This window comes from Apaloderma vittatum, unplaced genomic scaffold (genome assembly GCF_000703405.1).
Source record: "Apaloderma vittatum isolate BGI_N311 unplaced genomic scaffold, ASM70340v1 scaffold45000, whole genome shotgun sequence".
NCBI lineage: Eukaryota > Metazoa > Chordata > Aves > Trogoniformes > Trogonidae > Apaloderma > Apaloderma vittatum.
In genome coordinates, this window is record NW_009693704.1 from 1 (window position 1) to 11834 (window position 11834).

Below are 11834 nucleotides of genomic sequence, written 5' to 3' on the forward strand. Positions count from 1 at the left end.
CGCTAAGGGAGAGAGCAGGGTCTGGGCACACACCCGTGTGTCCCAGCACCTCATGAAATACTGCGTGCGACTCACCCCTGAAAAACGACACCAGAGAACGCAATTCACAACCTTTATTTGCTAACTGTGTCACAAAAGGCACCGGAGCCATCCACTTGGTGTATCTCAGGGCTGGAGTTCTGGCAAGGATTATCCCTTCCGGAATATGGATTTAAAAACCAGCAGCAATACCTAGGGAAAATACCCGAAAGACTGCCCAGTGACCTACAGCATTAGTTTTAAGGCTGAGTCAAGGGTCTGCTTTGCTACCTCACCCCCTAATGCTCTTGTGCTTTTTAGCCTCCAGGAGGAAGAAGGGAACTGGGGCTCCCGATCCAGGAGCAGCAGGAGATGGACACAACAGGCAACCCCGAGGCTGGGTGAAGCACCAGGCAAAAAGGAACAGAGCTGAGAATGCCTGCAGTGATTCTTCCCCTTTGGGTCACTGCAGTGGAACGGCTTAACCCCACGGGGTAAGCAGCCTTCAGCCAAACGCAGTATTAGCACCACACTTACTACAGTGTGCAGGACACGGAGCCTGCACAGCTCCCGCGGCTGTGCAGGGCACTCGTCTGAATAGGATGCGCTTGCCCGCCGCTGCCCAGCATCACGCTGCCCCACACCACCCGAAGGGTGACACAGCTGCCTTGGCAGCTTCAGTCCATCCAGACCTGGTGACTGAAAACCCATCAAGAGGGACTCCTCCATTCACCCTTCCTTCCTGGGCACTGCGAGACGCAAGTAGTATTAAATACCGACAGCACTGGTGTTGCCCTCCCCCAATCCCGCAAGAACATTGGCTTTAGCGCTGAAAAATCTGCCATGCTCCAATTTGTGACATCTGTGGCAGGATGGACCATGGAGCACTCTAGAAGCTATGCCCAGCAGTACAACAGAAATACAGAGATGAGAACAAGCCGTATTTTACCAGCCCTTAGCTGAGAACTTATTTTCCAGGCCTGAGAAAAAGTTACCCAATACCCACTGATAGGCAATGTAACTAGATTTTTGCTCTTTTTGAGTACAGGAGCTTCACTTACCTTCATGATGTAATGAAGGACTCAGATCTGACCAGTGCTATGGGTAGAAATATGTAACTGCCATAACAACCCGTGATTTGATATTTTTAGCATCTACAGTGCAGCTTCAGACTGCTCCAATAAAAATCTACAGTCCACAATGCACCTTTGGTTTCTTGTATCCTTTGCAAAATTCTTAAGAAAACGGTAGCTAAACCCAACTTTGTAACCATTAGAAAAGGCCTCCACTCTCTCTGTTCATCTCCATGTCAAACCCCTCATTCATTATAAAAAAAACCCCAACAACCAAACAAAACAGGAAAGGACGGATTGTTTCCTGGGGAAGTGCAGACCACACAGCGTTTCTCTGCAGGCAGGTCACATTCGTGCACCAGATGAGAATTCAAAGAGCAGCCATGCTGCCCAGAACGTGTCACTGGCTAATGGGTCACCAACTGGATCCTCCAGGACCTGAAACACATGGAAAGGAATGAAAACTTCACCACAGACGATCTTTGATAATGGTCTTGCTCATGGTGGAAGAGTTCCCCTGGGTATACACACGGTAGCACAGACTGTGCGGTGGGAGGGAATGTCAGCAGTGAAGGCCGTGTGCATGAAGTGTCAAAGTGCTTGTTTCCCTCTAAGTTCAGGTAAGAGTAATCCATCTGTAGAGGATGTGGGTGTAAAAATGATGAGCACAATCACTGCACGATTCAACCCTCAGTAACTCAGAGAAGCGCAGTTCCCTTGGCCCAAGGCATTGGCTCCTGTGCAAGTAACTAAATGACAGAGGGTGAGACCAGGATGAAATAATGAAGGGAGTGATCCCTGAACAAGGGAGCTCTGTTCAGGAAGGGAAAGAAATATCTCCAAAATTAATTCACGTGTTTGTTTGTTTTGTTTTGCTCTCATTTTGGCTCTGATGGGATGCATGACTTAGAAAAATCAAACAGAAAGTCATGTGCAGACAAAAGGTAGCGTACATCTGCACCCCTGTGGTTCAGACACAGGAACCAAACACCTCAATATTCCTGCAACAGGGCAAGTTGATTCAGCAAGAAACAGAGTGCCCAGGAAGTCTGTAGAACACTATAAAATCATTTACCCATTCAAGCTCTTCCTTTTCCTGTAGCATGCATTAACACATGCAAAAAATGCTTTTCTGAATTCCCGAACTCAGAAATTATTACAGAGTTTTGAAGATGTCCCCTTTTGACATCTGCAGGCATCCCAGGGTATCTTGCTTCCCAGCCTGCGTTGCACTGGGTGTCATATTTCTATGCCACTGCAAAATCAGTGCAAGAATGCAAAATAGCAAGATGAAAACTAGCTACAGAGACTGCATGGTCTGGAAATCTTAGAAAGGCTCATTCATTATTAATGCCCAAAGCTTTCCTTCTCATCTGGCTCACACTATGGCAAAAAGGCCACTCTCCAAGATACAGATCTTTATATTGATGCTTTCAAAGGCTGAAAAGAGGTTCTGTTACTGCCCTTGGAGCTGCAGCCGCTTCCTATAATGAAGCTAGCAGATTTTGCTTTCAAGATCTCTTTTAAAAAGCTTTTCTCCAGCAGCTTACAGTACAAGAGAAACAGAAATGAATGCTGACTGGTACACCAACACATGTAAAGCCAAAAATCTACTCAAGATACAGTTAGATAGGGCTTTCTTGGGTCCTATTTTTTAGTAACATTTAATTCACAGGTGTGCTCCCATCTCCTTGAAAGCACCAAATTTCTAACTTCTATTCTTTGTTGCCTTAAGATCACTTTAAGAAAGCATGCAGACTGCATCCAGATCATGGAAATAGCTTCTTTTTTCATTTGCTGTAATAACACTGCTATCCAGCCATCTCAGTGCAAAATCCCTTCTCAGCAATAACACTGACCTGGAAATGAAAACTACATGAAAGATTTGTTAAGAGGCCTGAGAGAGCAGAGTCAAATTTTGCAGAACCCCTCAGAGCGGAGGACCCCCACACAGCCATCTTCCTGTCATCTTTCCACAACGCTAGGTCAGCCCTCCTTTGCTCAACATTTAAATGACACTTGGGATCTGCATAGGTTGCTTTAGCCATTGTTTCTATGGCACATTTAGTAAAATCAGGCTCTGATAAGCAATCCAAGTAGAAAAAAAAACAACAAAACCACCTTTTCTTCCAGCAACTGCTGAATGCCACCCAGGGAATGCCCAGCGTGCTCTGAACTGCGTGCCAAAAGGTACACTTAGATCAGACACGTTTCATACTAAATATGTTGTGAGATTTCACATCTCACGTGTGAGAGCTACAGCTGGGTAGCTGTAGCTGGGTAGCTGTTTCTCAGAACATTAGGTGTGTTCTCTTACCTGGCTTTGTCCCAAAGCTTGGCTTTCCTCCATGCAGGGTGCAGGAACAGGTGGGCACTGAGGCTTGCCAAATAGAGCCTGACAGGAACTGGAAGAAAATATGACATACAAATGCATTTGTATTTATGCTTTACTCACTAACTACTGTAATGTTTTGCGGTAGGACAAGACGGGCTGCTGGCAAGACACAACAGAGTTCTGTTGTCTACAAACCTGCCCCATTTCACGAAATTGTTATGGCCTTAAAATATAGATTTTTGCACCGGGAGGACTAGCCTGACCAGGAGCAATATACAGGAATGGCATCTTGATCTGCAACTTTCCTTATGCCCAGAACACTCTCTGTAAACAAGATGTCTACCAAAACATGTCCTTCCCGGAAGATTATTTTAAAAACACAGGTCTTAAGAGTCAAAACATAAAGATGTGGCTTTACACACAGCCACAACATTGGCTGAGATTCTACTATAGCTTTTCAAGGCCACCAGTCGAGTCTGGGGACGTGGCTTGCCCACCCACACCTCCCTTGGGGGCTCTGCCAACCTCTCAGAAGAGGTCACTGTCTGCAGGCACTGGGTCAAATAGAAGACACTGGGATGGGATGTGCTCTCCCTTCACCGCCAACCCCAAAGTGGCTATACTCCAACAACACTGCCCATACCACTTCCGCAAGAGCCCAGGGTACGAATGGCCACACAGGCCCAGACCAAAGGTGCCAACTAACAGACCATAGGAGAAAAGTAAGGTGTCAAGGTGCCCTTCCTTGGAATGCCTGCCAGGTTCCAGCAATCGGTCTCGGGACTCCTCCGCTGGAGGCTGCATTCAGGCCATTACATGTACAAACAACAAAAGGTCTCAACCCCTTCCCCCCCGCAAGAATCTGTCTTAACCTTTTTCACAGCCCGCCTACACTGACACGCACATTGCCCTTAGCAACGAATCCTGCAGTTCTGCAACATGCCAAAAGCAGCCTCCTTTTGTGCGTTCTGAACTTGCTGCCTGCCAGGCTCGTGGTGCTGGGTTATCCAGCGAGGAGAGCCTAATGCAGGAGGATTCCTAGCACTCTGAGCTGGAATCTCAAAAATGCAGGCAGAAGCGGTAAGCTGCAACATCTCGGCACTGAGGTTTTCTAAATCGATATGCTGGCTCATAAATACAGTCTGCCTTGCTCCACAGAATTTAGTGTGCTTTTCTGTTTGAAATGGGAGGCATGAGGGAGTTATATTCTGCAAGAACTATTAACTGGACTACACTTCACCTGTCTCAGCTGGAGGAACAAAGGGGATACAACACGACTATCTGTAAAGGCGAGCATCTCTTTGGTGTCCCACAGGGACTTCCAGTTTGCTAGCTGGATCAGACTCTCCTGTCAGGCAGCAGGAGCAGATGGAGACAGTCAGCTTCCAGCCTGGTTCCCCCTCACACTCCCACCTCACAGCCTTGTAGATCATAAGAGGTTTGGATACAGCCCAAGTGCGTAGGACCAGCTGTAAAAAGCCCATGAAAGAAATCAACAGGAATTGTTCTAACAAGCTTTCAGGCCAAGTCCTTTCTAGGTGAGCACCTTTAAAAATGAGAAAAGCAGATTAAGGATCCTTTGCCTGACTTGTAGCTTTACCTCTACACTTAACAAAGCAGGGAGCCAGAAGTGCTGCCAGGATAGAGAGAGTGTAACACTACATCCACTCCAGGTGGGTGACCTCGGCTACATAATTTCCTTCTCTGTGCCTTACCCTAATCTGTAAAGCAGAGATAACATCATTGCCCTGCCTATCCACCACAGCAAGTTTCAGCTGTTGACTCTTCCAGGCACCCCGATGAATGACCATTGCAACATTATTACTGAAGTGACACAATATTTCTCTCTAATCCAGTCACTCTGTTAGAGGGCTCTGCATGATAGCAAAGGCGATTCTCCCTCCTTGCCGCTCACTGAGCAGTGATCTCACCCAAGACTACCCATGCGAGGTCCCCTGAGAAACTGCACAAGGGCTTAGCCTAAGCATCACTCCTTTCTAAAGAGACAGATGTTCCATATCATTCATGTTATTTTGGAGAGGTCAAGGTTTTGGGGGGCGCTGGACCAGGCCACTAAACAGGGTTTACGAATAGAGTTCAAATAACGATATCCTCACCAGAAGGTGTCAACGAAGCAGCAAGTCCTGCCCCTGCCAGGAATACGATAAAGGGTGTGTGGATTCCTGGCACAACTGACATACCCAACAAGGAGACATTCACCATAGATTTCTTCTACTGGTGGAACATATTTTAAAAATAAACATGAGCTCACTCTAGAGTAGGAACATGCAATTTTAAATTCAGCCAAAATATTGCCAGCAAGTCCCACTGATCTTTCATGATCTTCAGCCACTTTAAAACTGCAAATCCTAAATCACACACTGAGGTCAGTTTACAAACCCCAGACCTGGGTTCTCTCCAGGAATTCAGAGCAAGGAGCCTTGACATGAATGCAAAAAACTGCAGACACTGGAGGGGCAAAACCCCACCAATCTTTATCTCCAGTGAATCACCACCTTCCCTTGTTGCTTGACAAGCCACAAAGCCTCTGCTTCCTCATCTACAAAGTGGGAATAAAACTGCTTCTACCAATCTGAGAGTGTCACGCTAGCACAAATGCTGGACAGTGTCACCAGAAGGGTTATGAAACAGGGCCTTGTCTTGCAGATCAGTAAATTAAAAGAACCTCGTAATGTGTTTGGCAGTGTTTATTTTTATGTAACATTATGGTAGTTGTGTAACATATGGGAGATGGCACGGATTTTTGTTGTTTTGCATTCTGTGAATTAATCTCAAGTCTCAGAGGAAACCTGCAGTCTGAATGTTTGTTACAGGTGGAAAACAGAAAAACAGAAGATTGTCTGTCTTTCTGTCTCCCAATTTGGAAAGCTTGCACTATGGAATAATCTTGTCATGAGGTTATGGAGCTACAAAAACTATTTCAGGATTAAGTCCGGGCCCTACCAACCCAGCACACAGAATCAGATCTCACTGGATCAGTATAGGTCAAGATTTTCTGCCAGAAAGAAAACCAGACAAATAGCTTAGAAGCTAAACCTGCTTTAAAGAGAGGGGTTCATATCTTTTCTGATGAGGCTGGTCCTGAACCTCCTTTGTGCCATCATAAAGCACATTTCCAGCGCACAGATATAAATACCTGCAAAATATCATGGACACAATGAGAGTCAGACCCCTGGAATGAGATGAATCACTCCACTCCTCCTGCAACCCTTTTCAACAGGGGGGATCAGGACATGGCTAGACCCACAGCATCCTTGTTACTCCTGCCTTGAAGAAGCCCTGTGCTTTCTGCTCCTTTTACCTGTGGGGAAGAATAGATTCCAGGGTCCCTAGCTGTCCTTCTCTAAGGATGTTTTCAACCTCTAAATCTGACTGCTGAGTGATTCTTCCTGAACTGGCCTCAATACAGCCACCTTGAGGGACTCTGCTCAAGGGAGCTCTGATACCTGCTGAAATAAATGCACGTATTAAAGTCAATTACAGGTAATATGCATGACCCCAACATCTGACCCAGCTATTCCTCCCCCTCCTTGCTCCACACTCAAGAGGCTGAGTGAATGGCAGTCCCAGCACCTTCTGTTCTTTAGACCTATAGCAAAATCAGGCAGACACCACTTACATATCCCAACAAGGCTGTTCTGAAGAACAGAGAGAAGAAAAGATATAGTGGGAATGCTGAACAAGACTGGACAGGAAGGAAACACAGAGGGAGAGAGGAAGAACAGCAGGAAGGAGAAAGAAAAGTGAGAATGTGTTGCTGAAGGCAAGCAGCACATCGCAGTTAAGAAGTTTCCAGCCTCTGCTCAGGATTACAGGCCTTTAAAAACCCAGAAGCTTGCAAACTGACAAGGGGAGCAGACAACACCTGAAGGGACTCTTTCAAGGGAAATGCTAAAAGGAATCCACCTTGCTGAAAAATTACTGTCTTATGGAAGCAGTTACAGCTTAAGCAGAAGAGTAAGTAAGAGTGTCTGTTTCAACATCTTAAATCAACAGGTTTTCTCACTGAGCTACTATGGGAACAGCACTCCAGAGCTCAAGATAAGCCTTGCTTCCATTTGTCATGACATCAAAAAGCCATGTAAGTGAGCAAGAGTGTTTCCAAAAGAGAGATCAGAGCTTGAAAACTCCTAAGGTCAACAGTCTGGCTGAAGCTTTACTAACCTTCTATACTCGGGGTCCACATGGAGCCAGAGACTCCTCTGGTGCTGCAAGGGGCATGCCACATGGCCAGCTGCTCATCTGGGCAGGTAAGGGACCCGCAAGAGCACAGGACAAAGTTATCCAGCTGGGGACTGGCACCAGTACTGCTTGCTACTCCTCTGGGCTGCAGGACAGCAGAGTTAAAGCAGGTTCCTGGTTCTAGCATGGCCTCAGTGCAAAAAGCTACAGGTTGTTCCACATTGTAAGAGGTCAACAAAGCGTTGCTTGTTCTTGCTTCGTACAGCTCACTGCTCTGCATAAAGCTGTAATGATGGAGAACATAAATCAGGCCACCCATTGCTTTGCAAAGAGGACAACCCCCCCAGGCTAAGCCTTTGAACCTTGCCCGTGACAGCTGGGAGATGGACCATTCCCACCCATGGAGTCATAACTCTAAGCAGTGTCCCCTGGGAACTGACAGGAAAGTCAGTTCCATAACCAAGTTTAAAGGTTGCTTCATCCCTGAACTGTGCCTCTAAAGACTCCTTCATACATCACCTGGATTCCAGCATCTTTAAATACGTTCCTTCAGGAGCCTTATCCAGATCTGCAGCTGACTGCTCCCACCCTGGGTCACAGGGCATGAGGTTTATCTCCATTTGCTCAGAGCCAATGCCTACACAAGATCCATCTGAAAGGTGCAGGCCGGGCAGGTGAAGGAACACTAACAGTTACTCCAAAAAGCAATGAAACAAGTTCAATTCGCTTAACGCAGCAAGACCCTCTTATTCCCTGTGACTGTGAAGAGGCATGGAAATACTGGGTTTTAGTGGAGTATTGCTCTGATCCCAGAATCTGAGAGCTAAAACCCGTTGTCCCCATGTATTTGCTTTCATTTGGCGCCCCTTCTGACATGGGCATCTCTTTTCACTTGCCCTTGCACAGGCCTTATCAATGTTTGCTTCGTTTGTGGGTAACAGTCTCTAGCCAAACAATGAGGCACTCCACTGAAGCAGAGTCCTCCAGCATCCATTTGATCCATCAGCATACAGATGCTGTTCTGTAGAAGTAATATCTTTCCCTTCCTGAGGGAATTTCAGACTGTTTTTCAGCTTTCTGGACCACATCCTAAGCCCATTAGGAAGAGACAAACCTGCTGTCTGTGGAACGTAGGATCCTTTATCCTGCTGCTCCTTTATGTGGTAAGTCAAAGGCCTCTCAGGACATGAGTTGTTGAGCATTTCTGTACGAGGGAGGCAGGATTTTTGACGTCGTCGATAATTTGCAAACCAATTATAGACTTGAGTTGGTTGCAGGTTCATGTCCCGAGCCAATCCCTCCTGCAAACCCAGGTGTAGGGAGAGATCAAGGGAAAACGAATAAATCACATTCAAACAATAAGCTTTCCCCTTCAATTGCCAAAGCAGCCCAGCAAAAGAGCTTTCAAACCCACAGACATTTGTTCACTAGGTCTCCGGTAAGTCTATGTGGATCCCATTAAGGAGGCTGATTTATAAACTCAGAAGAGTCCACCCTGTTCCCCTAAGTAAGTCAATTAGTCTGCTAAAGGAAACCATATACTGCTATTTTACAGTGCTATATTCAAACGCACAACCTCACCAAAGCACACTCTTCTCTCAGAACGACAGCCTCACATCACTAGCGTGATGCTAGTGGGATAAACATTAATGCATTCACCACATTAAATAGTTTTCACAAACTGTTAGCAGGATAAACATCTGTATCGTGTTTACAGAAAAAAAATCTGCTGTACAAAACTGTTAAATAATGAGATCACATAAGTGAAGAAAGTATTTGGAAATTATTGCATAAATGATCATTGTATCTTGAACTTTTAGGACGTAATTACACAATTTATTATGCTCCTAATTAAGACTGTTTTTTTTTTAAATGAGTATTTGGAAGTTTTTGCTGCTTTATTGAAAGGGCAAGAAATAAACTTTCCATTGCAAAACTATTCACCAGGCCATCCTGCCTCATATAAGAGGGGCGTTGAAAAGATTGAGCACCACTGAGGCAGACTTTAAAGTCTGAAGCCTTGCAAGGTAGTACTCAATAAGGATGTGACATTCACATGTCACATTACAAATTTGTCTCTGTCCAACTAAGGTAGATACATGCATACACCAACACAGCCTATCGTGTTTTCAAGTTCTGTGAATTTAATGCAATTATCAATACAAAATATATTCTGGTAAGCAAAGTGCATTTTTTTACTGGCTGTAACTCAGTCAAGTTAGAACTATTTATCACTGTTGTTTTGCTGCCTATGCTCAATCACTACAACATCAGAACTGCTAAAAGCCCTCTGAGGAGCTTATTTCCCTTGATCTTCCTGTCCAAAGCAAGTGAAATTATTTAGCATGCACTTGATGACTTTTTTAAGGAAACCTCTAGAAGGGAAAGATCAAATATGGGGAATCCCAGCCCCACTAGGGCTTCTGAAAACAGGAATTTTGAATAAAACCGGTTATAGACCCCTGGCTGCAGGGGTCTATATTATTTCTGTGACAATAAGACTTAAACAGAAGTATCCTCACCCGCTGTTTTTTGTTTGGATTTGTTGTCACCTCTGCAGCAAACCTGTGTAGCTGCTGACGTACTTCATCTGAATAGTTTCGATTCTTCAGACCTTCAGGACAAAGGGAAACAAATTTTGAATAAAACCGGTTATAGACCCCTGGCTGCAGGGGTCTATATTATTTCTGTGACAATAAGACTTAAACAGAAGTATCCTCACCCGCTGTTTTTTGTTTGGATTTGTTGTCACCTCTGCAGCAAACCTGTGTAGCTGCTGACGTACTTCATCTGAATAGTTTCGATTCTTCAGACCTTCAGGACAAAGGGAAACAGGTGGAGGGTTCCTGTACATGGGAGAAAACAGCATTAAAAAGTACCCACAGAGTCATACACATTCATCACAACTTTCTTACGTTACCACAAGTGGTCAAAATGCCAAGAAACACAGAGTTCCAAGAAGCAGACACTTTGTGATGATGAAACGGCCTGGCATCTCTAAGCCCTGTGTCCCCTAACTACAGCAGGGAAAAAAATGGCAGTTCCTCAATGCTGCAGTACCTCTTCCTGCAGCGGAACTTCTGCAGTGGTGTCAGAGAATCCGTGTGGTGCTTCTCCATAATCCTCCGGTAGTGAATCTCATGCCAAAGTTGCACCAGCTCCTCCTTCTCTTCTGCCTTGCAATACTAAAACAAAACAGTATGTACATATACCTTTTTCCAGGTAGTCTGGCAGGCTTCCTATAATGGAGAAAACCCTCAACAACTAGAAACTTACTGGGATTCCTACTGGTTTGACAAAGCTGGTAGCATTAGCTCGCTATTCTTTCTCTAAGAGCTGTGGAGAGTTGCCTGCCTAATTCCTTCTTTTCCCCTGCTGAAAAGGGGAAAACTACAACCAACCCTATAGTCACAAAATTACCTTCTTCCCCTTGGTTGATTAAGAGTACTTGCCTGTAGCAAAGGCTTCATCTTGTGTTTCAGGCCAACTAAAAGCACACCTACCACCTTCTGCTGCCCTAGGCCAGCTGGAAACGCTCCACATGCTGGGCACCCTCCACACTAACAGCTCTAACTACTATTTCTCAAACGCTGCTTTTTGTCTTCATGAAGAAACAAAGAACACATCCCTACCTCCAGGAGTCTGCAGGCTCTGTCATGCTGCCCATTACGGATATAAACGAACACACAAGCTCGGACAACATGGATGTTAGTGAGAAAATACGTCTTGTGCTCGCATTCCATCACGGTCCCAACCAGCTTCTCCAGACTAGGAGATGAGCTCTGGAGGTCCTGGCAAAGCTGTCCTGCTAGATCCAGCAGCTTGGCGGGGGGGCGATCCTTATTTTTATTCCTGCTCAACATGGCCATAAACCGCTTCATCCTTATGTCCTGTTGAAAGCTTTTTCTATGCAATGCACAAAGTTGTGGTTAGATAAAAAATATTATCTCCTATTTTTAGCCTCTATGGTATGCCTTTTTTTTTTGTTTTTAATGAAAGAAATTCACTGTGCTGTTAAAAGCAACCTGAGGACCTCAAAACACTTAGAAATAGGCCTAAAGCAGCTCTGAAAGGCTAAAGCCATACCAGGTTTGTAGACAAGAAAATGGAGCTCGGAAAGTCGCATTAAAGTTGCCCCAGAACCCAGAGGCTGAAGGCAGAGGCCGAAGCAGGAGGGCCGCTGTGGGGAACCACCCTGGGCTGGC

The 11834-nt window shown here is 45.4% G+C and overlaps 1 protein-coding gene across 1 annotated transcript; it reads right to left on the reverse strand.

Moving 5' to 3' along the window:
* Positions 1-8743: 8743 nt before the first annotated feature.
* ANHX (anomalous homeobox) lies at positions 8744-11510 on the reverse strand (the record flags this gene model as incomplete). Its single annotated transcript, XM_009864309.1, has 4 exons — positions 11262-11510; positions 10690-10814; positions 10352-10475; positions 8744-8930 (listed from the first exon to the last, which is right to left on the reverse strand). Coding segments are annotated over exons 1-4 (685 nt in total), but the record flags the coding sequence as incomplete, so codon positions are not given.
* Positions 11511-11834: the final 324 nt, after the last annotated feature.